We start from the raw sequence: 27187 nt of genomic DNA, 5'->3' as shown, positions 1-27187 counted from the left end.
AAGTATGCTTACTTTCCCATACTGCATTTTTGTTGATTCAAGTAAGGCTAGAATTAGTGTTATTGAAATGAATTGTTTAAAATGTGAATTGTTAGAGACATAAAAAGGTATTTCCTCCTCCTGAAACATTCATTGAACTTTATTTGGTGTTAGTAAGTCCCAGGCATATAGCTATACATAGAATTGACGTGTTGTAAACTTTCTATCAGATTGTATCTAACCAAGATAATTTTCCTGTTCAGTTCAGTTCAGTTCAGTCACTCAGTTGTGTCCGACTCTAGTTCCCAGATAGTTTCACTTTGTAGGGCTGTTTGTTCAATTATGTGTATTTTATGTCAGTTTAAAATTTGATTTGTACTTTCCTCCTGATAATGCTAAGAAGCATTGTAAAATATGCATTGTTGACAACAGTTCCAAAATGGTCATTCTAAATCCAAAGAATATGAAAAACACTGGTCATCTATTCATAGAAAAGCTATAATATTATTTTATATAGAATAAAAATCTTAAGTAACTATAGTTTCTACTCTAATAATCTCTAGGTAGTCATCACAGCCAGGTTTTATTTTCAGTTTCCAATACAGGAAGATCATCATCTTACGTAACACCTGGAAGGCAGCTTTATTTAAGAGGAAAATAAAATTAAACTTCTTAGCATATGAAAATATTATGCTCACTTTCTGCCACAAAGTATTTCTGAGATATCATTTCTGATCTTTCTGTGCTTCCCCTGCCAGAAATAAATTCCATCTTCACTTTCCCACTGTCCAAATCTCGATCAGATGTCACTCTTCTACATGCCTTTCTTGGTGGCCACTTTGCTCCCCACAAAGCTAAACTGCTCCTTTCTCTATGCTTCTTTTCTACCTTAGATTCACATCTTTCTTTGTATTTTAGGATACTGTTGTAACCAATTTTAATTGAGCATCTCCCATGTGAAAACGTGATCTTTCTTAAGGTAGTCTCCATATCTCATACCTTTTCCCCCCTTTACTCCACCCCAGCAGAGACCCTGGTACATGGTAGAAGTGCAGTGAAGTCACTCAGTTGTGTCCGACTCTTTGAGACCCCATGGACTGTAGCTTACAAGGCTCCTCTGTCCATTGAATTTTCCAGGCAAGAGTACTGGAGTGGGTTGCCATTTCCTTCTCCAGGGGATCTTCCCGACCCAGGGATCGAACCTGGGTCTCCCGCATTGCAGGCAGACACTTTACCATCTGAGCCACCAGGGAAGCCATGGTAGAAGGTCAGCTTTATTCCTTGGATTGACTTTTTCAGCAATTAGAGTACATTTTGAGCCTAACTTTAAAATTAGGAAATTTGTTGCCTAACAGAAATTTCTTAACACTTTGAGGTAAAAATAAGGATTAACATGTTTATGAACGGCATTACTATGGCAAGACAGCATAGATAACCCTACACTGGTCTGCAGGTCCTGAACACTGCACTGTCTGTGTTCACTACACACTGTGCAGCTGCACCTAAATTCCAGCTGTAAAAAAGCATTTTTTAACATTTACAAAAAAGCATTTCTCCAAGCAAATCTTAGGCACAAACAAGTCCACATAAAGTCTCTGTCTCTGGTGTAACTAAAATGGAGGAAAATGGACTATTGAAAGGGACCCTCTACTTTTTTAGGCAAGACAAACGATGGGAGGTAGGGAAGCACTATGTTTTGAAAGGACTTAAGTCTTGTAGGTGTCTGTTGGCCTCTCATGCTCTTCCTGTTTGGAGAGTAAGATCTAACCACTTGAGTTACAGAAGAGGTTTGGTAAAGATCAATCAGTCTTTCTCTAAGAGACTCGGCCACTGACACTACATCCACCGCAAAGGAGAATACCTAAACTGTGAATGTATCCTGCACCGGCACCGTCATTAACAGGCTTGGAAACAGGACTGATGCCGCTCCTCCTCTGTCCTTCATCTAGCAAACAGGCCTCTTTGTGTCTGTTGGTCACTCAGTCAGCGTCCCACTCTTGGCGACTCCATGGAGTCCATCAGGTTCCTTTGTCCACGGGATTCTCCAGGCAAGAATACTGGAGTGGGTTGCCATTCCCTCCTCCAGGGGAATCTTCCCAACCCAGGCATCGAAGCCAGGCTTCCTGCATTGCAGATAGATTCTTTACTGTCTGAGCCACCAGGGAAGCTCTTTACTTTAACCACCTAGGTTATGCATACTACATGTGAGCAGAACAGATTGGGTGAATTAAGGAAAATATTTTCTATAACTCTGTTCTTAAGGTTCATTCAGAACCACCCAGAACAGGAATATAACTTTGTCCTTTGAAACATAGGGTCAAGAGGGGGTGCAGGTCCCTAAGGAGTGTGGAACAAAACCACTTTAACAGTACTGAACTGCCTCGGAACTTCTATATACTCGAGGATTAATCATTCACATGGTTTAATCCACTGTCAGTCTGGCTCTCAGTTGCAGCCAGGTTATTCTGGTTGTTTCCTAGACCTCTGTAACAGGAAACCTCATATGAGATACATAGCATTAGAGTCTAATGATGAGACCAAACTGACGTCCTGTTTATTATTTAGAGGCAGAGGTGCTCTGCTTGAGAAATACCAATCCATTAAAGTCACATTTTAAGACATTTACTTTAAATATCTGGCATATAATAAATGGATTTAGATAAGTGCTAATGACACAAAAATTTTAGAGTGTTTTTACCTAAAACTTACTGAAAGGTTTTGTCTGAAGAATTCTTATCTATACATAAGTGTGGGAGACAAGATTCCTGGTTACCATGAAATCTGTATGCTATTTCTAAAGGATTCTGACTTGGCTTTATGTATTTTTAAAATCTTTTATTTATTATTTTTTGGCCACGTTATGCAACTTGTGGGATCTTAGTTCTCTAATCAGGGACAGAACCCTGGCCCCCAGCATTGCAAGCATGGAGTCCTAACCACTGGATCGCTAGGGAACTGCCCTGACTTATCTTTAAAACAAAGTACTTCACTTAAAATATTTCAACAAATTCTTAATAACTGGCAACATCTACATGTTTTAATGTTCTGAATACTTACAAAGAACATTATTACAGTTACAGAATCACTTTTTTACCAAACACAGATTGTATTTCTGATTTTTTCTCTGTTAAAATTTATTACTTTTTAGATGCTTTTTTTAAATGCTAACTTTAAAAAGTGAAGTTTCTCCCTCAGAAATAAAAATCTGAACAATTACTGAACTTTTAATACATACTTTTATAGGACTTCAAAAGCAAATCGTAATTCAAACCAATACCTTTTAGAAGAAAAATTAAAAATTCAGTTTAATTTCAAAGGTTTTCATAACGTAGAGAATGCAGGCCATGTTTTATATTTAATAAACATAACTGTTATAAATACAAAATAAAAATACAGTGATACCACTACCATCAAGGGTGATACAGTATATTAACTTTAATTTAAAAGGCTGCTTCCTGTATCTGTATTGGTGTTAGCCGAGTATTCTCTATTGATTTTATTTACAGAAGGAATCTCTGTAGTCAAATTTATCTTTCACTTTCATGCCCCGACATGGGAAGTCGTAGGTGAATATCTGTAGGAATACAATTTATTGTCTGCTCCTCCACTCAGAAGTAACTGCATAAAGCGAGAGGGGAAAAAACAAACAAACACAGAAGTAAATACAATTACTTCATATGATAGCTAAACCTAATTAAACTATCAGTAGATATTCTGATTACAGAAAGAATTACAGATGAGCAATTAACTTGCATTGACAGTTAATACTCAGATGGGCCAATTGTATCAAATTTCACTACTATAGCACACACACACACATATATATACAGTATCTTAAAACTTTAAAAGCGATGATTTTAATTTGGTTGAGGCATAATATGCTATCATACTTTCTATGAACATTTGCTAAGGAATGTAATAAAATTAAAAGTTTGAAGGGTGATATAGTTTTACCTATTTAAGAAAATTAAGTTTGTAAAGAACAGCACATTAATTGTTTATAGATAAATGGATATTACAGATTTTTGAAATAGCCCTAGGCCCTGTATTTTGAGAGAGTTCTTAGGTAATAAAATAACTAAATTGTAATTCTTTAAGTACATTTTATAATATAGCCATATTATGTAATATTTTTCTAAGTAGGAAATACTTTGACCCAATTAGTCTGAAGCAGCAAGTTTACGGACTTAAAAATTTTATTAAAAATACTCTTGAGAAAAAAAACTGCTTCAAAATATTCAAAATTTTCTATTCCTAATATTAAAGGATAATTTTTCTTCTTTAAATGATGAGGTTTTATGAGTATTAACTTAGAATACAGAATTATAAATATCAGATAATACATTGAAACTAATAACTATGTGAACACAAACAACAAATTTATTCTAATAATATAGTTTCCTCTCTATCAAATAACTGATAAATTCTTACCCCTGAGTCTGTCCAGTCTACACTCAGAACTTTGTCTTCATGAGCAGCCAGATCATAGAGAGGAGCCTTACAACTAAAGATGAAAATATTAACATGTTATATGCATTTCATAGTATTAAATATCATGTGCATGCATAATCACTTACACTCTTCTGAAAATTTTAGTTTGCCATCCTTGTCCCAATAACCACTTAATCTTAAAATTCTGAGTATTTTCTTGACTATCTCTCCCTGTATCATTAACAGATTATGGGTTTGGTTACTGCCTCTCCATTCTACTTGTAGAAATATGTAAATAAATTGTATATACACTCTCTTGGAGGCCCTTTGCATATATTATTATTGTAGCCCTAACTAAAGAAAGGAATCTGTAAATTTTTATCTTTAAAAGTATATATTTTTATTATTTAATGTCCTATTAACATAATTTCTAATATGATCAGTTTCATTCATTTAGACCACTTGCCTTCTAATTCTGTGTCATATTTATATTAAGGCTCAGGACTCTTTTTTGCTATTTTATGTAACGAGGTGAGAAAGATGGATTTCATAAACTTGTGTATTTTTTTTTTTTTTGGCAAAAGATAAACTATCACAAATTCATCCAGAATGCAAAAGATAACATATTGAGAAAATTCCTTTGATCCTGGCCTTCCTTTTTGATACCAATTATGTATCATTTCAGGGCATATGACCAAGAACATTTTTTTCACCGTTCTGCTTTTGGATAGTCATTTCAGTGTTCATTTTCTTTGTATTCAACAGGCAATTGATATACTTCTTTTATTAATCATAAATAGGAATTACCTCCTGGTATCCCACAGCTTAACCATATTATCTAAAGAACCAGAAATGAGCTGCTGTTCATGGGTAGGAGACCACTTTACTGATGTTACCCAGCCTGTATGTGAGGTTAGGGACAGCGACACCAAAGAACCATCTGAACAAAACAAAACAGATAACGATTATTAAATTTTAGAAGAGAAGCAGGCAGAACACCTCCCCCCACCACATCAAATTTGTAGAAAATTATCTTTCATACACGGCTCTAGTGAGAAGAGAAACTGATGTTATTCACCCATGGTTTCCTCTGGAGATTTACATAACTCACCTTTAGTTCGGGGATCCCACAGTCTGATATGCCTATCTGTACTTCCAGATGCTAAACGTTTACAAAGTGGAGAATAGGAGATACAATTAAACACTTTATTTCCTGTCTGGGAAGGGAAAAGAAAAGGAAAGAACATGTAACCAGAGTAGGCTAAAAGTGATCATCTCCTAGAAGTTTACCACTTAAAAGCTCAAAGTTGAAAAATTAAAAAACAAAAACAAAAACTCTTATCAAAGAAGCACTGCATTTAAAGCTCAAAGTTAAATAAGTAATTTTTTTTTTAAAAAAAACCTCAATCAAAGAAGCACTGAATTTGTAAGTCTTACCAAAGTTGACTTTAGACTGCCAGACTCAACATCCCATACTTTAATTGTGTGGTCCCAAGACGCACTGCAGATTTCTTCAGCATCCGACCACAGAACTGAGGAAATTGCTTCCTTGTGGCCAGAGAGGGTCACAATGGGAGTCTAGAAATGAAAAGACACCCAAAAGGGAAAGCATTTTCAGTTCAGAGTAAATCAAAACAATAATAGTAGTTATTACTTCTGAAACCCATATGCCAGACATTTTGTCAGGTACTTTAGCTTTCATATCCTGCCCTATTTCATCTTTACAGAAATCCTCGAAGAGACACTTCAGTTGAGAAAGATAACTTGCCCAAGGTCATGCTGCTTAAAGATGGCAGATTTGAGTTTGAACCCAAATATTACTCCAAAATTTGTAGTCTTTCCACAAGATTCTGTTGCTACCCCATCTGCTCTACTTTTCATTTGGGTAATATTAATATTGACACTAAATTTTCCCAGTTGACAAACTTGTCACATGTAGAAGCTAGGAGAAAAAGCCCTGGGGGCAGAAAGATGTAGGTTTGAGTTAACGTGCTGCCATTTTCTACATGACTCTTCCAGGTTAATTAATTTCAATAAGTTATTCTCACCACCTCATTTCTTCAGCATCCAATCTTTAAATAATGTCCCTGGTTCATTTATTAAAACTCCAAAATCTCTAACATCCCTCTCAAATTAAAATCCTCAAACTAGGTAAGGTGTCTGTATTAAACACAAGGAAAATGTAAAAGAAAGAGGGAAAGAGCTCTGAAATGAGGGACAGTCAATCTACTTTTTTAACTGTTACATTTCACTTCCTTACATGTTAAGGGAATTACACCAGATTAGACATCAGCAAAGTTTTTTGATAAAGGTCCAGAAAGAAAAAAATTTTAGCCTATCCAGGCCACATACAGTCTCTTTTGCATATTCCTCTTTGTTTTTGAAAGCCTGTTAAAAATGTAAAAATCCCTCAGCTCTCTATAGTACAAAAATAGGCCAGAGTGAGAGCTAATGTTGGGCTGTTATTTGCCACCTCCTGGACCAAATGATCCCTAAAATCTCTTTTCCAGCTCTAAAATTTTCCTGAAAGTAGTAAAGGAACCTGATAGAGAAGTGAGGAACAGAACAGCCTCTGTTGTGATCCAAAACAAAACTAAGGTAACATAGAGATAATCAGAGGTTCCAGGATAGAAAATGACATGTAAAATGATGGGTAGACTTAAATGAATAAGCAATTCCATTCTTAGGTATGGAATTGAAATTGAAAAAGACTTTTCAAGAAAAATTAAAACTTAGGTTCATACAAAAAACTGCCCACAAGTATTTTTAGCAGTTTTATTCATAACTGTCAAGCCAGAAACAACCCAAATATCCTTCAACTGGTGAATGATTAAACCAACTGTTGTACAATATATCCATACAATAGAATGCTACTCAGAATTTGAAAGGAATAAACCATGATATGGGGGCTTCCCTGGTGGCTCAGATGGTAAAGAATCTGCCTGCAATGCAGGAGACTTGGGTTTGATCCCTTGGCTGGGAAGATCTGGAGGAGGGCATGGCAACCTGCTCCAGTATTCTTGTCTGGAGAATCCCGATGGACAGAGTAGCCTGGCGGGCTACAGTCCATGGGGTTGCAAAGAGTCGGACATGACTGAGCAACGAGGCACAGCACAAACCATGAAATACCCAATAACTTGGATGAATCTTTGTTTTTCCCCTCAAATATATTATGTGTGTGTGGGGAAAACCTTGAGGCAAAAGGCTACATACTGTGTGATCCTACTTATATGATATTCTAGAAAAATTCCAGGAACGAAGATCAGATAGTAGTTGTTAGAGTATATAAATAGAGAGAAAAGGGTGACTACAAATGGGCAACATGAGTTTTAGGGGATGGCAAACTGTTCCATATCTTGAATATGTATTAGTTACATATTATATGTATTTACCAAAACTCAAAAGCTATACACCAAAAAGAGTGAATTTTCTTGTTTTTGTTGTTTAGTCGCTAAGTTGTATCTGATTCCGCAAACCCATGGCTCATCCATCTATGGGATTTCTCAGGCAAGAATACTGAAATGGATTGCCATTTTCTTCACCAGGGAATCTTCCTGACCCAGGGACTGAACTTGTGTCTCCTGCATTGGCAGGCAGATTCTTTACTGCTGAGCCACCAAGGATGTAAATTTTTTAAAAAAGAGGTAGAAAAAAAATAAAAAAGAGGTAGAAAAGTCAACTTTGGCACTTGTAACTGCAAACAAACTTCAGTAGAATGAAAGTGAAAGTGACTCAGTTGTGTCTGACTCTTTGCAACCCTGTGGCCTATACAGTTCATGGAATTCTCCAGGCCAGAATACTGGAGTGGGTAGCCTTTCCCTTCTCCAGGGGATCTTCCCAGGTCTATTATTATTATTCTGGTATTCAGTAGAATAATACTGGAGAAAAGCCATTTTGAGAGAAAATGTGGAAAAAACCTTATCGTATGTTAATATATTAATATGAAAGAAATGATCATTAAATGAACTGATTGAGAGTATTAATTCGTGTTAAGAGAAGTCAAATACTAGAAAGAAATCTAGAGAGAAGATAACAATTTCTGAAATTTGTCTTAGTCTTCATAACCCAACTTTTCCTATTATTTCTGATTTTCACTTCAAATAGCTCTTCTACTTTTTCTCTGCATTCACAATTTGGCTAACTGGTACAAGAGTCCTAGCTTTTTGGCCTCTCTTAGCTTTTGATATGCCTTCTTCACTAAGCTTAATCATTTCTAGCTTTTGATTTAAAATATGAGACATGAAACACTGCCTTTCCCTTCAACACCTAGAGTCCACTGTAGGGTTTTTAACTGGCCTGATTTCAATATTGTTGAATCTCAGGAATAGGGAGGCCCAAGGAGGTAGACAGAAATGGGGGAGCAGCTTGTCAGTGGAGCAGTCAGGACATACACATTCACTGATTAAGTTCACTGTCTTACAGAGGCATGGTTCATGGCAGCCCAAAGCAATTACGACGGTAACGTCAAAGACCACTGATCAGGACTTCCCTGCTGATGCAGTGCATATCAATTTGCCTGCCAATGCAGGAGACGTGGGTTTGATCCCTAGTCCAGGAAGATTCCACATGCTGCAGAGCAGCTAAGCCCGTGTGCCACAACTACTGAGCCTGCATGCTGCAACTACTGAAGCCTGTTCATCTAGAGCCTGTGCTCCACAACAGAAGCCCCTGCAGGCACAATGAAGAGTAGCCCTCTGCTTGTTGCAACTAGAGAAAGCCTGCTCAGCAACAAAGACCCAGGGTAACCATAAATAAATAAATAAAATTCTATAATCAAAAACGATCACAGATCACAATAATAATAATTTAAAAGTCTGAGGATTTCTCATGGTGGTCCAGTGGTTAAGGACAGTGGAGGACAGGAAAGCCTGGCATGCTGCAGTCCATGAGGTCACAAAGAATCAGGCATGACTGAGTGATTGGACAACAACCAGTGGTTAAGACACTGAGCTTCCAATGCAGGGGTTGCAGATTGGATCCCTGGTCGGGGAACTAGGATCTCACATGCTGCTTAAGTGCAGCCAAAAAATAAATACATTAAGTTTTTAAAAAATGTCTGAGATACTGTGAGAATTATTGATCTCAAAGTGTGACAGAGACACAAAGTGAATGAATGCTGTTGGAAATATACCAACAAACCTGCTTGATACATAATTGCCACAAAGCTTCAATTGATAAAAAACATATTATCTGCAAAGTACAATAAAATGAGGTATGCCCGTATATATGAAGTATAAAACTAGATGAAACTAATCTAAGTGATATAAGTCAGAAGAGTGATCACTTTCAGGAGGCTACTGATTTCAAGGGAACCTAGAGAGAGTCTTCTAGGAGATGTTGGTAATTCTTGATGTTTTGCTTTGGATAGTAATCACTTCTTTACACAACTAAAAAATTCATTGAGCTGCATACTTCACTATATGTATGCCAACCTTTAATTAATATAAAGATTTTAAAAAAGCTACCTTATGAATAAAGAATTTTGATAATTCAAGAAGTCTTTTTCTAGTCAAGATATATTCTTTAAAGGTTGATCAGGTATATGCATCAATAAATTGCCACTGGCACATTATCCAATTGATAAGGCATTTATGGTTTTAATTTGTCCTATGAGAAAAATGATAAGGAAGCTGAGTTGAGAATCATTCCACTTGCAATTCAGCAGTCTGTTTTTAAATGTAAAAACTGTAAATCATTACTTCCAATTGAAAACAGTAAGTGCTGCTGTTTATTGCAGTTTACCTGAGTTTGATGAATCACTTATGATCACACTTTATTTCTCATTTTCAACAACTTTATAAGCTATCTTTTTATTGGTGACTATAAGAATTAAGGTGCAAATGTGTACCTAATTCACTGCATATCCATTAAAGCTGTGAGATAATGAAAGAAAAAAAATATGATTTCCTACATCTGACTCAGTACTGTTCCTCTCATTAAGTATATTAATTCAGCTCAGATCATAATAAATATCCTTCTAAAGGAACAGAGCAAATAAAAATATGAATGAACTATCTGAGTGTAATTTAATTGGATATACTAGTGAAATGATAGAATCAAAACTTCAGAACTCTTGATTTCTAGTGATTTAGGAGATGTACTAGAATTACATCTTCGATGTATGAAACATTAATATTACTACTACTTTTTAAATTGAAGTATAGTTGATTTATAATGTTTGTTAGTTTCTGGTATATATGATATGATATGTCATATATACCAGTTTCTGGTATATAACATATGATTCAGTTACATATTCTTTTTCAGATTCTTTTCCATTATAGTTTATTACAAGATATTGAATATAGTTTCCTGTCCTATACAGTTAAGACCTTGTTGTTTATTTATTGTATATATAATAGTTGGTATTGGTTAATTCTAAACTCCTAACTTGTCCTCCCCAACCACCACCTTTTTCCCTTTTGGTAACCATAATTTTGTTTTTTATGTCTGTGAAACATTATCATTAAACAGTTAGGTAATGAGTTACTTAACTTTGTGCAAGCTCTAACAATTGAAAGATCTTACTTTAAAATTCACCTTGAGATCAAATAAAATAGCTAAATAACCCACCAATCTGTAAGCCTAGCTTTTTGTTGTTGTTTAGTTGCCAAGTCGTGTCCAACTCTTTTCAACCCCATTGACTACAGCAGGGCAGGTGTCCCTGTCCCTTACCATCTCCCAGAGCTTGCCCAAGTTCATGTCCATTGAATCGGTAATGCCATCAGCTATCTTATTCTCTGTTGCCCTCTTCTTCTGCCTTCAATCTTTGCTAGCATCAGGGTTTTTTCCAATGAGTTGGCTGTTCGCATCAGGTGGCCAAAGTATTGGAATTCAGCTTCAGCATCAGTCCTTGCAATGAGTATTCAGGGTTGATTTAAGATTAACTGGTTTGATCTCCTTGCTGTCCACGGGACTCTCAAGAGTCTTCTCCAGCACCACAGTTTGAAAGCATCAATTCTTCAACCTTCCTTATGGTCCAGCTCTCATGTTCGTATATGACTACTGGAAAGACCATAGCCTTGACTATACGGACCCTTATCGGCAAAGTAGTAATATCTTTGCTTTTTAACACACTATCTACGTTTGTCATAGCTTTCCTGCCAAGAAGCAACCATCTTCTAATTTCATGGCTACAGGCACCATCTGCAGTGATTTTAGAGCTCAAGAAGAGGAAATCTGTCATTGCTTCCACATTTTCCCCTTCTGTTTGCCATGAACTGATGGGATGCCATGATCTCAGTTTTTTCATAATGAGTTTTAAGCCGGCTTTTTCAGTCTCTTCCTTCACCCTCATCAAGAGGCTCTTTAGTTCCTCTTTGCTTTCTGCCATTAGAGTGGTATCATCCTCATATCTGAGGTTGTTGATATTTCTCCCAGCAATCTTGATTCCAGCTTGTAACTCATCCAGCCCAGCATTTTGCATGATGTGCTCTGCATGTAAGTTAAATAAACAGGGTGACAATAAACAGTTTTGTTGTACTCCTTTCTCAATCTCAAACCAGTCATTTGTTCCATACAAGAATCTGTTACTTCTTCACCTGCATACAGGTTTCTCAGGAGACAGGTATGATGGTCTGTTCCCATCTCTTTAAGAAATTCCCACAGTTTATTGTGATCCACATTGTCAGAGGCTTTAGTGTAGTCTATGAAACAGAGGTAGATATTTTTCTGGAATTCCCTTGCTTTCTCTATGATCCAGCAAATGTTGGCAATTTGATCTCTGAGGTTCCTCTGCCTTTTGTAAACCCAGCTTGAACTTCTGGAAGCTCTCAGTTCACATATTGCTGAAGCCGAGCTTGAAGGATTTTGAGTATAACCTTACTAGCATGGGAGATGAGTGCAATTTTACAATAGTTTGAATATTCTTTAGTATTGCCTTTCTTGGGAATCGGGATGAGGATTGACCTATTCCAGTCCTGTGGCCATTGATGGATTTTTCAAATTTCCTGACATACTGAGTGCAGCACTTTTATAGAATCATCTTTTAGGATTTTAAATAGTTCTGCTGGAATTCCATCACTTGCACTAGCTTTATTGGCAGCAGCGCTTCCTAAGGCCCACTTGACTTCACACTCTAGAATATCTGGCTCTAGGTGAGTGACCGCGCCACTGTGATTATCAGGGTTATTAAGATCTTTTTTGTACAGTTCTTCTGTGTATTCCTGTCATCTCTTCTTGATCCCTTATGCTTCTATTAGGTCTTTACCATTTCGGTCCTTTACTGTGCCCATGCCCATCTTCAGATGAAATGTCACTTTGATATTTCCAGTTTTCTTGAAGAGATCTCTAATCGTTCCCCTTCTGTTGTTTTCCTCTATTTCTTTGCACTATTCATTGAAAAAGGCCTTCTTGCCTCTGCTGTTCTCTGGAACTCTGCATTTAGTTGGGTGTAACTATGGATGTGAGAGCTGGACTGTGAAGAAAGCCGATCGCCGAAGAATTGATGCTTTTGAACTGTGGTGTTGAAAAAGACTCTTGAGAGCCCCTTGGACTGCAAGGAGATCCAACCAGTCCATTCTAAAGGAGATCAATCCTGGGTGTTCGTTGGAAGGACTGATGCTAAAGCTGAAACTCCAATACTTTGGCCACCTCATGCGAAGAGCTGACTCACTGGAAAAGACTCTGATGCTGGGAGGGATTGGGGGCAGGAGGAGAAGGGGACGACAGAGAATGAGATGGCTGGATGGCATCACCGACTCGATGGACATGAGTTTGAGTGAACTCCAGGAGTTGGTGATGGACAGGGAGGCCTGGCGTGCTGTGATTCATGGGGTTGCAAAGAGTCAGACATGACTGAGCAACTTAACTGAACTGAACTTTCCCTTTCTCCCTGCTTTTTTGCTTCTCTTCTTTCCTCTGCTATACACAACCACTTTGCCTTCTTACATTTTTCTTTGGGATGGTTTCGTTTGCTGCCTCCTGTACAATATTACGAACTTCTGTCCACAGTTCTTCAGGCACTCTGTTTACGAGATCTGATCCCCTGATTAAAGCGATGAGGCATGCCATGCAGGGGCACCCAAGACAGACAGGTCATACTGGAGAGCTGTGACAAAATGTGATCCTCTGAAGGAGGGAATGGCAAACCACTCCTGTAAACTTGCCATGAGAACCCCATGAACAGTATAAAAAGCCTAGCTTAATGCCATTATATTCAGTGACTCAAAATGCAGAAGTTTCATAATAAAAATTTAGTTATCTACTGAAAGAAAGTCTAATTATGGTTGAAGTACCAAGACAAAAGGAAACTAAAGACAGTAAAGTACCATCAGTTCTCACAAATACTTACCCTTGTTAGTCCCAACTGCTCTGTTTTCTGTTTCTTTCTTGGTCGATTTGTGGATTCTTCCATTTCATCTTCTTCATCTGTAGGAACTATATCATAGAGAAGCAGATATGATGTTTAAAATTTAAAGTAAATATTAATTACAAACAATCTCAAAGGATTCTAATATTTCTGGGTATATACTTCATGTTATCTCAACTGGTTAGGAATGAATATTTTTCTTTATTTTGGTTAGTGGAAAATCCTATCTAAAAACAATACATGGGTTACCAATCTTTTAAAAGGAGAAAGCAAAAAATATAAGTACATTAAAATCCTAAAATCTAACCAGTCTGGTATCTTGTAAAGATAATTATTATCGACCTTCATCAGTTTACCAGATGTATGAAAAGTTGCTTACACTTTAGTTGTAGGAGTTTTGACAAGAGTGTATTTATATTATAAAGGGAATGACATGGTAAATAAACATGTTAAAAGGACATACATTCCAGCCATCTTCATTTTTCTTGACTATTTCACTTTTATTTTTACTGCATTTAAAAAAAATTCATTTTATTTATTTTTGGCTATGCTGGGTCTTCATTGCTGCATGGGCTTTTCTCTAGTTGCAGCGAGCAGGGGCTACTCTCTGGTTGCAGTGCACGGGCTCTAGGGTGTGTGGGCTTCATGAGTTGCAGCTCCTGGGCTCTAGAGCACAGGCTCAATAGTTTTGATGCATGGGCTTAGTTGCTCTGCAGCATGTGGAATCTTCCCAGATCAGGGATCGAACCCATGTGTCTCTTGATTCTTTACACTGAGCCACCTGGGAAGACCTATTTCACTTTTCTATCAATAAGTTCAAAGTGTTTCATAGATTTTTTTAACAAAATAAAACAAAAAACTTTGTTATCCACCATTTGGCTAGGTAGCAAACCCAGATAAACAAACCATAGAGTTTAATGTTTTGTAACTGTTTATAAATGTCATGTGCTTTTCCCAAAATAACTATAAGCATCTTAAGGGTAATGACTATTCATATATATGTCATCTACCCAGCACTATCAAAAAGTATTTCACAAAAGGAAAAATTCCTCCATAAAGGTTCTGCCTCAAAACTGCTTGCTTTAATGAATTTTGGGAAAAAAATCAACTAAAATGGGTTTGTATTTCCTGCCATCTTACACATAATTATTTAAAACTGTTTAGGCTTTTCTTGATTATCTTCCCCTCCCTGACTCTACTTTGTGAACTGAATTTAGGGTGGTGAAGGCAGTTTAGTCTCCAAGTTATGTCTGACTTTTGCGACTCCATGGACTGTAGCCCGCCAGGTTCCTCTGTCCATGGGGTTCTCCAGGCAAGGATACTGGAGTGGGTTGCCATTTCCTTCTCCAGGGAATCTTCCTGACCCAGGAATCGAACCCAGGTCTCCTTCATTGCAGGAAGATTCTTTACCAACTGAGCTATGAGGGAAATTGTACAGTAGTAATAAGAGTAATTCCCTCAAAAGTTAGCAGAGGAATTCTGTTAACCTGTGCAATAAATAGTTCTGTACTGCTGCTGCTACTGCTGCTAAGTCACTTCAGTCGTGTCCGACTCTGTGTGACCCCATAGACGGAAGCCCACCAGGCTCCCCCGTCCCTGGGATTCTCCAGGCAAGAACACTAGAGTGGGTTGCCATTTCCTTCTCCAATGTGTGAAAGTGAAAAGTGAAAGTGAAGTCGCTCAGTCGTATCTGACCCTTAGCGACCCCACGGACTGCAGCCTACCAGGCTCCTCCATCCATGGGATTTTCTTCTTTAAAACTTATGTGGGTTTTCCCCTTCTTTTCTTCTAGAAGTGTCTTCTTACTATTATCAAGGAACCTTCTTCTATGAGTCCCCCTTTCTCCTCTAATTGTTCCTTCTAACCTATGTTTTCAAAGTAAGAAAGTTCAGTAAAATTGTATTAAAAAATTATTTAAACTAAGCCACCTTAATGAAGAAATTTCTCTAATACTAAAGTATCAATATGACTCAGAAGGTTAGTTATTTCCAGGTTTCTGAATAAGGGAACTCTGAGAACTAAGGCAGTTAAGTCCCACTGCACCAGATGTGTTACTGATACTTGTGGGGATTCAGTGACACTGCCCAATAAATAAGGGAGTGGTGGGGCAGAAAAACAGAAATTACTAATTTTTCTCTCTACTATAGTACTTTGTTTTGGGCTTCCCAGGTGGCAATAGTGGTAAAGAACCCACCTGCCAGTGCAGGAGATGTAAGAGACTTGGGTTTGATCTCTGGGTCAGGAAGATACCCTGCAGGAAGGCATGACAACCCACTCCAGTATTCTTGCCTGGAAAATAACATTTGGATTCTGGCAGGCTACAGTCCATGGGGTGCAAACAGTCGGACACGATTGAAGCGACTTAGCATGCATATAGTACTTTGTGACCCAAAAGCTATGGTCTAATTTTTATGGCAAATTATGGGCTAAAAAAGTCTTTTTTTACATTGTAATTCTTAAAATACACTAATAAGTGAAAGTAGAAGAAATATTTCATTTACCTGTAGACCAAATCTTTAGCATCTTATCCCAGGAGCCACTGCAAAACTAAAAAAAATATATATGAAGGGAAAAACAGGATGAAATATAATCCATCATATTATTTGCCTTTTTTTTTTCCTGCTATTTAACTTGAAACCTTTACTTTGCCATGAAATTCTTACTACTATGGCATCATCTTTCTGCTTGTCTTCCTACTCTCTGGGAAGTTGTATCCTTAATCTCATGGCAGTTTAAAGAACTACCATTCTTACGGGGCCTGTACCCTGGTCACGGTTGCTTAGATCAGGGTGGGCAACTGACCTACACTGTGCCACTAAGTCTTTTCCTCCTTCAGAGCCTGTATTGGGAAAACTTGTGTTCTAGAGAGTTGAAGTTATTTGTTTTTCAGAGATAGACAGTACAGGGTGTAAAACCTGGGAATACTGAAGGCTTGGTTTCATTGCCATGTAGGGAAAGCCAGTTTGAGGTAAGAAAATGAAGTCAATATGGGGAGACAAGAAGAGAAGGAGGAGGTGTGCCACATGCAAGCTTCTACTCCACTGGTTCGAAAACGATCATCACCCTGCTCATGATGTGATTCATTACTCCTTCCTTGGATCTTTTAGGCTAAAAAATTTCAGGATGAGTTTCTGTCTCTTATAGCCAAGAGAAAGGGAACAGTTAATTCACTTAAAGTTGGACTCAACAACATGTAAATCTTCATTATGGCTCAGAATGAATACACATCAATCTTTGAATGCAGAAATGTCCTCTATTATGCTAACTGGCAAAGAACTATTGAAGAAACAGTCTTAAATCTAGAGTACTTCATTGTGGTTTAGAGAATTTTCAGATGAAGAGTTTATAACCCCTCTTAAGTAAAAACTGTGTTGCCTCATGGTTTATTTTAACTTTTACCATTCTGTCATGATACAGAGTAGATCGGCAATAATTGTAAAACAACCTCGATTAACGCCAACTTTAGTGTATGCCAAGTTTTAGGTGATCAGCTAGACATTTTCAACTGATGACGGCACTATGAGTAGTTGAAGGACTGAAAATGGCAATCACTATGATTTAAGAAGGTTATACAAAGAAATTACTTGTTTACCTGAGTTCTTAAAATTTCTGCAGTTTATATAAAATTCCAAACCAAAGATACCTAGAGTGAGGGAATGACTCTTGATATGTCTTATTATATATGAGTATTTATTTCTGGTTTGAAATCATATTCTTCAGCTGTTATAAAAGTAGGTCGATCACAGTGACTTTATGTAGAAAAGAACTTACTTGCACAAGGATCTCAAACTCTAACTGAACACAGTACTACTAACACAGTAACTACTTACTTTGGTTCCTGTGCTATCCACAGCTATGGAATCCACACTGCCAGCATGACCCCTGCAGCAGTGCAGAGCTTTCACCTTGTTCCTTTCTACATTCCACTCCCATAAGAGAATAGTCTGATCCATAGAGGCACTCAGTAGTAGGCAAGACAAATTGTCTTAAGAAAGGAGAACACAAGAAACAAATTAGTACAAAAATTTTACAGTGTTCTTAAACTAAAGAACTAAGTTTTTGTGGTGTTGAGAAAGATGTTAAAAAGGTAAAAGACCTCATATAGTCACCTTTGAAAAAAAGCTAGCTTATGGTAAAAAGTATGTCTTTTCTTAAACACTCGGTATTTGAAAGTCCCCATAATAATTAAGGCATGAGACATTTCCTATGCTGTCCCAATTGTGCCCCAACATTGAAAATAGCTTATCTCCAATTCCCTATCTAGGATTCCTCTCAGTTTAGGCAAAGAGTCCGAACCTTTTTTCACCCAAGCCACATCTTTTACAACATCTCTATGTCCCACAATTGTCATTATCGATTTTCCTTCCAAGGACCAGATCCGAGAAGTTTTATCATAAGAACCAGTCAAGATCCTATGAGGAGAGAAAAAAAAATCCTATGAAATACAAAGAGCACCTTTTTCAAACCCTGAAATCAATTTTATTTCTAAAGCAATGATAAAGTAAATCTTGCAGATTATATTTCTAACCTTTAATATAAAGATTAAGACTTTAAAACACACTAGAATAAATCAGAAGATGTTACATTTGGCTTTTCCTCACCTCCTAAAAATAAAAATATAATCGACAAGCTGTAAATTTCATTTTTACTATTGTTGTAAAATACTACCACTCCCAGGGAAGCTAAGCAAATTGTTTGAAAAGCCTAATGGTCCTTTGTGTTTAACCAGTGAAAACCATTAAATAGAAAAACAATAGAACCATTTAAAGTAAAAAGTAAAACCAGTAAAAACATAATTATGTAATAACTCCAGGGAGACATTCATTGAATACAAACTCCTACTACGATCCATTTTTGATGTGTTTTTCTACAATTAAGGCCAACAGGGTTTTGCTCTAACCCATTCACACCTTCTGATTCCAATCTGCTCTTTTCATCTCTAAAATAGCATGACCTGCATCTTCAGGGTAGTAGGTTAGGAGATCTGTGGCTAGAAAAGGTTTTTTCCCCCTCTATGAAACAAGTTATATTCTTAGTCTTAAAAGCAACATAATCACATAAATGCCCTAAGAGACAAAATCTATTCAGAAGATAAATGTCACTATGACATCTTGAGACAGAAAAGAAAACCTATTAATAGGTATGTTTCTTCTTGACTATACTAAATTTAAAGGTCTTTGGCATGGTGATGAGATATATAAATTACTTTCACAAAGAACAGGCCATCAGAGAAAACTATTCACATATTACATTAAAAACAAGAACATTCATCTGACAATACCATTCCTCTGTCCCTTCGATCGCACTGATCCAGTCATCATGGAACATGCATTGTTCTGGCTGAGGGGCAGTGTACTTCTCCACGTACTCTAGTTCCACAACTTCTTCCTAGTCACAGAGAAAAAGCAGAAATCCATCAGGTGGTGCAGTTTTTAAATAGTACATTGTGAAAATAAAGGAGACCTAGTTTAATTTATCTCCTTCATATAATTCCTCTTCCAAATCCAAAAATTTTGGAGCCATATAGAAAGTGAAAAACTTTATTTGACCTAACAGTATGCTAACAGTAATATTAAGAAATATTAATGATCTTGGAAAACTTATGCTTAAAGTTTATTAAGAATAAGTTTAAAAAGAATATTATAAACTATAAAATCATAAAAGCATACAATTTAATGGATACAGAACTTCTCTTTAAGATGATGAAAAAATTCTGAAAATGGACAATGGTGATGGTTGCATAGCACTGGGAATGTACTTAATGAATTGTACACTTAAAAATGGTTAAAAGGTAAATTTTATGTATACGTTACTACAGTTTCAAAAATTGCCCCCTTTTGTAAAAGCAATTATAAATTATATTTTAAGTTATAAAAGCAATAATAAGGTAAGTTTGACAATTAGAGGAAGAGGGCAATCACTAAAAATCACATAAACCTAACCCACAAGCTTATATATATGTACAATCATTTTATACACCTTTACTAGTAGTAAACATATTTGCTTGATATGTTTCTTGATAACTTCACAAACATAAAGTTATCTTTCCATATTCATTTATCTGCATTCTTTGAATAATTTTCTTCTTTTAGAAGAAAAGAGGGGATTTAAAAATTGAACATACAGAAACTGAGGTTAAAATTTTTAGGAAAAAATAATAATCAAAAGGCTCTTGGTTGCTGTAGATCCAGGTTGATTCTAAATGGAGTTTTATTACATTATCTGGTAATACCTTCAGTAAAATAGAGCAGGTAAACATTTGAACTTACTGATGAGATGTTTTCCAGTTCCATGTGTTTGAACAAGGGCATTCGTAGAAACTGGCCCTTGATGAGGAAATCAAACTCCACATGTTTGTGGAACTCTACAGAAAATACGTAATAAAATTATCAGTATTAGGACCTGAAGTGGTATTGGCAGACATAAATGAGAGACCCCAAAACAAATAGGTACCTATTATCCCAGTGTGGCCTCCAGAGTTTCCCTAGACTTTCCCCATGGCACAACAGGACCATATATTCCAGTATGTTATGTGATTTTAAAGAACAGAAATACTTTGCTCTGTTGGTATTAATATTTTTACTGTGGATAGTATAACCATTTTGAGTAAAGAAAACCTTTGTATTCTATGAAAAATCCCCAAATACACAAAAGTAGAAATAACATAATGAATCCTCATTTGTATCTTTTGCCAACTCATGGACAATCACCTATACTCCTCCCCCTACTCTCCTGCTGGTTTATTTAAAACCAAAACTCAGAAATGATATAATTTCATCTGTAAATGCTTCAGTATATATCTCTAAAATATAGACTTTTAAAAAGTCGCAGTGTTAAAAATTTTAAATTATTTCTCTTAATATCATGAAGTCAGACAATGTTTGCATTTCCTTGTTTTGTAAGTGTCTTTTTACAGTGAGATTTTTTAGAATTGGCATCCAAAGTCCTCATATTATAGCTGATTAATATCTTTAACAGTCCTCCATCCTTCTTTTTCTCTGCCTTTTACTTACTGAAGAAATTGGTCTAATACTCACATTCTGGCTTTGGTTGTTTATATCTCCAAGGTATCCCTTACCATATTCCTCTACCACCTACATACAACCTGTACATTAGGCAGACCTAAATGCCTGATTAGACTTTGGGTTTACTTTTGGCAAAATATTTACACACAGTATTGTTTCCTATTGTATCACATTAGGAAGCATCCGGGGGCTTCCCAGGTGGTGCAAGTAGTAAAGAACCTGCCTGCCAACGCATGAGACATAAGAGACATGGGTTTGATCACGGGGTTGGGAAGATCCCTTGGAGGAGGGCATGGCAACACACTCCAGTATTCTTGTCTGGAGAATCCCATGGACAAAGGAGTCTGGCAGTCTAAGTCCATAGGGTCACAAAGAATCAGACACAACTGAAGCGTCTTTGCACACACGCATGAAGCATGCTACCTCACTGTGTCTCTTTTTACGACATTACATTATCTCTGAGTTCAGAGGATGTCAGTCTGTTCCCATCCATCACAATGTTCTTTGTTAGCCTTTTACCAAATAAATGGCTTTAGTCACTACTGATGATCAATTCTTAAATCCATCACTTCATTTAGAGTTACGAAATGCTAAAAATCCTTCATTCTATCTGATTTATTAGCTATACTCTTTTTTAAAGAATTCCCTGTCTCTGTGTCTTGTTACTTTTTAAAAATCTGCATCACAGAATTAGAGAACGAACTCATGCTTACCAGGGGGAAGGGATAGTTAGGGACTTTGGGATGGACGTGTACACACTGGTATATTTAAAGTGGATAACCAACAAGGAAATACTGTACAGCACATGGAACTCTGCTCAATGTTACCTGGCAGTCTGGATGGGAGGGGAGTTTGTGGGAGAATGGATACATGTATATGTGCAGCTGAGTCTCTTCGCAGTTCCCCTAAAACTATCACAACATTGTTAACTGGCTACACCCCACTACAAAATAAAGTTTTTAAAAAAAATCTGAATCATTTGCATCTTCAACTCAAAAGCAATGACTCAGTTATTCGATTTATACAAAAAGATAAGTGAATGTTCATCTACAATTTAGAAAACTATGGAAATATCTGCTTGCGTGCTCAGTTGTGTCCAACTTTTACTTGGGTAACAACAAAGAACCATGTACTAGTATTGTAAAGCATCTATTGCAAGAAAATAATTTTTATTCTAGTTCGAAAGAGTTTTTCAGCAAGCAGGATATATGACATCTTCGAAATGTAGAAAACTAACTATTCATCAGAATCTCTACATTAGATCCATGATGACAACGATAGGAAATATTATACGAATATCTCTGTATCAAGAACTTTTACCCTAAAAATCTTTATTCCTAAATCTCAACCATCTTCTCTCCATATTGCCTTAAAAGCAGATTAAGCTGAATTTTTTCCCCTAAAAACTTATTTTGAAGCATTTTTCAAAGTTATCATGTAGGAGGGAAATTATATAATTTATAAATTTTACCATTATAAAATACATGCAGTTTTATAGAATAATGCCCCCAAAGGACTATAACAATGTGATGTACTTTAGTTAGTCATTTTTCCCTCTCCTAACTTTTCATGGTATATACCTACCATTTTTGGCCTCCAACAATTTATTGATGATGTTACTAAGGTCAGCAATTTCAGAGGCTGCAGGTATGGAGAAGGGAACATCATCTACCGCATATCTACAAAAAGGAAATGATACATCAAATCCAGTCTACAAATATTTTAACAAATGTGCATTTATTCATTCAGCAAACATTTACTGGGTATCTAATACATGCCAGACATTTTGCTACATGGGGTTAGCAAAAAGTGAATTAACCTGTGGTCTCTGTACTTGAAAAGGGTTTACGTCTGGTAAACAAATACAAAGAAACTGTGTGAGAACAATGTCATAAGTAATACATAAAATGAGAGAACAAGGAAGCAGTAAGGTATTTCAACCAGAGAAAAGGAACATGAGAGAGCAGAGTCTGAAAGGATGTATATATATAAAAAAAACACTCTTACACTACACACAGAAAAGTGAGTTTTCCCTGGGTGACATGGGGGAAGACAGAAGGGGTGCAAAAAAGCAGCATACACACAAAAAAAGCTAAGTTATTAAACTGCCCAACCAACCTATTCCAAAGTGTTATTTTACTCTAGACAGTGACCAAGGATAAGGCTAAAGAGATGTGCATGGAGTGGCTTGGATGCTGTGTGCTGTACTTTTGACTTCTTTCCTTAGGCAATGAGGAACCACTGTCTAAATCAAATAACATCATCAAAATTTTGTTTAGTTAGATCTCTCTTGGGCAGCACTGCAGTGACTAGATTAGAGGCACCCACAACAGGAGGCAGATAAGAAACTGAAACTGAAGAGAACGGGAGAAAATTCTTGCAAATCACATATCTGACAAGGAACATGCATCTGGAACGTATAAAGAACATTTATAACTCAATAATAAAGACAACCCTATTTTTAAAATTGGCAAAGAATCAAAATAGATATTTCTCCAGAGAAGACATACAAACGACCAACAGGCACATGAAAAGTTGTTGAGCACTGTTAGTCATCAAGGAAATGCAAATCAAACCACAAGGAGTTATCACTTCATACCCACCAGGACGTTTACAATAAGAAAAACAGATATTAAGTGTTGGTGAGTAAATGAAGAAATTAAACACTTATTCATTGCTGGCAGGAATGTAAAATGGTACAACTGCTTTGGAAAAATCTGGCAGTTCCTCAAAAAATTAAACATGGAATTATCACTTGACTCAGCAACTCCATTCCTAAGTATATACCCAAGAGAAATAAGCACATATGTTCACACAAAAACATGTGCACAAATAGTTCACATTACCACTATTCTTAATAGCCCCAATAGGTGGAAACAACCTAAAAGTCCATCAATTGAACAATGAAAAGAAAATGTGGTATACCCACACAATGGAGTATTATTCAGCAGTAAAAAGGAATGAAGTCCAACATGGACAAACCTTGAAAAGCACCACACTAAGTGAAAGAAGCCAGTCACAAAGGACCACATATTATATCATTCCATTTATATGAAATGTTAGAGACAAAAACTGAATAAGTGACTGCCCTGGGCTGGGGTATTTGGAAATTTTTGGAAGGGTGGGGGAAAAGGGTAACAGCAAAAGAGTGATGAAAAATGTTCTAAAATTTTCTGTGGTGATGGTTGCACAATTCTACAAATATACTCAAAATTAGTGAATTGAACACTTCAAATGTGTGACATCTACTATACATGAATTACATCTTAATAAAGTTGTTACAAAAACCAAAACCAGAAAAGTCTCCATAAGGTCTGAATTACAGCTTTATCTGTGTGGAATGTAAAAGAGGTTTAGGTAGAACTTACAGGGTTCAACAAGTCTATAATAAATCTCTCTCTGCAGCAAAGGGATTGGGGGGAAGAGGCTTCACATCTTGTTAAAATGTAGATTCTAAATCAGTAGATCTGAGGTAGAGTCTGAGATTGTGCTTTTGCTAACCAGCTCCCAAGTGATGCTGGCCTTCAAACTATACTTTTTTGAGTAGTAAGGCTATGTTGAAAAAAGTAAGGACTTATTTAGGTTCTCCAAAAGGTAACAAAACCTAGAAACTGAAAGTTTTGGTTTACTGTTTTGGTCAGTAAGATGGGGGTAGGGGGAAAGAGAAGCATAATTCACATACTTATATATGAACATACATGCATACGTAAATTATATGCATCAGTTCAGTTCAGTCACTGAGTTGTCTCCGACTCTTTATGACCCCATGGACTACAGCATGCCAGGCCTCCCTGTCGATCACTAACTCTCGGAGTCTACTCAAACTCATGTCCAACCCGTCAATGATGCCATCCAACCATCTCATCCTCTGTTGTCCCCTTCTCTTCCTGTCTTCAATCTTTCCCAGCATCAGAGTCTTCAAATGAGTCAGCTCTTCATATCAGGTGGCCAAACGATTGGAGTTTCAGCTTCAGCATCAGTCCTTCCAATGAATATTCAGGACTGATTTCTTTTAGGATGGACTGGTTGGATCTCCTTGCAGTCCAAGGGACTCTCAAGAGTCTTCTCCAACATCACAGTTCAAAAGCATCAATTTTTCTATGCTCAGCCTTCTTTATAGTTCAACTCTCACATCCATACATGACTATTGAAAAAACCTTAGCCTTGACTAGACAGACCTTTGTTGGCAAAGTAATGTCTCTGCTTTTTAATATGCTGTCTAGGTTGGTCATAACTTTTCTTCCAAGGAGTAAGTGTCTTTTGATTTCCTGGGTGCAGTCACCATCTGCAGTGATTTTGGAGCCCCCAAAAATAAAGTCTGCCATCGTTTCCACTGTTTCCCCTTCTATTTGCCATGAAATGATGGCAAATCTTAGAAAACTAAGAGCATGGCATCCGGTCCCATCACTTCATGGCAAATTATATGCATATATGTGAATAAATCTACTTTCCCCTTGATCAGAACATATTATATGAAAGGGAGAAGAAAGAAGTTTAATTTCTAGATTTTGTTAACTTTTGGGAAAACCTAAATATATAAACAAACACATATACACACATTTGGCATTTATCCATTTATCACAGCAATTTAAATACAGTTGCAGTTGCTCTAGTATTTCTTAAAACTTCATGTGAATCAACAATAGTCTCTGTAAACCTTTTAATTAGAAAAAATACAGCAGTTATGCTATTGCATCACCTATTCCTTTAGAACTATTTAGACTAAGTATATATACTCATCTGTATTGATAATACAATTCATATATGCTGTATGCAACAGTACAAGAGGTGTGAGTATGATTTACCAGGTCAATTCATAAAACTACAAACAAAGAATCAAAAATGTAATCTTAATTGATGTGGGAGATTTTTAGTTTTTAGCTGACATTAACTTGTTAATACAGCTTATATTTATTATTTATCATCAATGCCAGAAACATTAGACAAACATTTCTTGACTCAATCAATCCAATTAGCATAAGGTGGTCTCCGGACACGACTGAGCGACTGAACTGAACTGAACTGAACCATCAGGAGACTTACAATATAGCTGAAGAGACTAGGCAAACAAAAAGAAAAATTAATAGCGTGAGTCGGACACGACTGAGCGAATGAACTGAACTGAACTGAACTGATACGCCACAAAGCAGAATATAATTAGGTTTCAAACGATTGCTATGTATCTGGGGACCATTTGTAAAATTGGTAAAATGTTCATATACATATATGTATACACACATATACAACATGCATACGTATGTGTGTAGATATATGTATATAAATACTCGGAATTATAACTGAATTGACTTCACACTCTTATAAAAAATTAGTTCTACCAACTCCCTATTAGGAGCTCCACCTTCTATCCTGGTTTATAAAAACATTATCCATCACCTACTTAAGAAAATGAAGTTCATGTTTTTAGACAACACCACTAGCCGCCAGCCTCTAACGATTTGGTCCGTTGTTCACTGTTCAGCTGCATAATGCACTTCATTCAGGAAGCAAACCTGAATCCCTTCAGGTCTCTCTACCCTTACAATTCAAATTATATACAGCCTGAGAAGCTAGGCAGGAACGATGGATGATTCTTGAGAAGTCCTCGCAAGGTACCGCAGAAAACGCGCTCAAGTGACGAATCCAGTCAAAAAGGGAACAAGTAAACTGACAGCAAAGACAACCAGGGATGCACAAGGTCACAGGGAAGAGGTCCTACGAACGATTTCCGGGGGCCCGGGACGGGGGAGGGGAGGGAGTGAGGAAGGGAGAGAAAGCGGGTACGCTCACTTACTTCTTGTTGTCAGTGAAGAAGCGTGTCTGGAGCTGAGCCATGGCGTACCTAGAGAAACGTATGGGTAACAATCAGACAATCGGCACTCTGGTCTTTCAGGACTACAAAAACAGGGATCTCAAAATGAGGCTGCACGTGTCAGAGAAAAGATGCACTCGATGCCAGGGCTTCCGCTTTCTTTCCCGGGGCCTCAGTCAGAAGGCACCACGAGGCTGCCCTTCCTCAAGATCCAGCCCATAAACATCAACTACCTATTCCTAGAGCAGGAGTCGTCGATTAGTGAGGCATAGTTTTAAAGGCGAAGCGTCTCTTCAAAATTTTTTTGTATTTAAAAAATATATATATTTACGCTTGAGATCGATTATAGATAGAAAGAGGCACGTTTCAAACCGACTTCTCTCCTTTTGAAATGTTAACAGGCTATCCTTAGTCGTGATAATTTAAACACAGCTCCCAGATACTACAACTCCCAGAAAGCAGCGCTTCTCAGATGATGTAACCACTGGGAATTGTAGTCTTTTTTACCACGCTGCCCTCAAACTATCTTCTTTGCATTAAACTTTCCCGAGTCCAGGCAACGACCTATAATATTTCCTCGGCCTTCAGCTTTAATTTCCTAAAGTCTTTCCGGGTTTAATTTCTCAAGCATAC

The 27187-nt window shown here is 36.9% G+C and overlaps 1 protein-coding gene across 1 annotated transcript; it reads right to left on the bottom strand.

The window, feature by feature from the left end:
* Window positions 1-1235: 1235 nt before the first annotated feature.
* Window positions 1236-27187, bottom strand: WDR12 (WD repeat domain 12). The gene is made up of 13 exons (XM_055398897.2): window positions 26537-27187; window positions 22330-22424; window positions 19990-20084; window positions 19002-19108; window positions 18017-18132; window positions 17551-17705; window positions 16222-16267; window positions 13703-13788; window positions 5848-5988; window positions 5522-5627; window positions 5218-5350; window positions 4411-4483; window positions 1236-3597 (listed from the first exon to the last, which is right to left on the bottom strand). The coding sequence occupies exons 1-13, from the start codon at window positions 26575-26577 to the stop codon at window positions 3520-3522; spliced, it is 1272 nt and encodes a 423-aa protein (XP_055254872.2). The 5' UTR covers window positions 26578-27187; the 3' UTR covers window positions 1236-3519.

The sequence above is a fragment of the Moschus berezovskii genome, chromosome 2, assembly GCF_049115385.1.
Source record: "Moschus berezovskii isolate FMDL1 chromosome 2, NW_MosBer_1.0, whole genome shotgun sequence".
Classification (NCBI taxonomy): domain Eukaryota; kingdom Metazoa; phylum Chordata; class Mammalia; order Artiodactyla; family Moschidae; genus Moschus; species Moschus berezovskii.
This window is presented reverse-complemented; position numbering and strand designations above follow the sequence as displayed.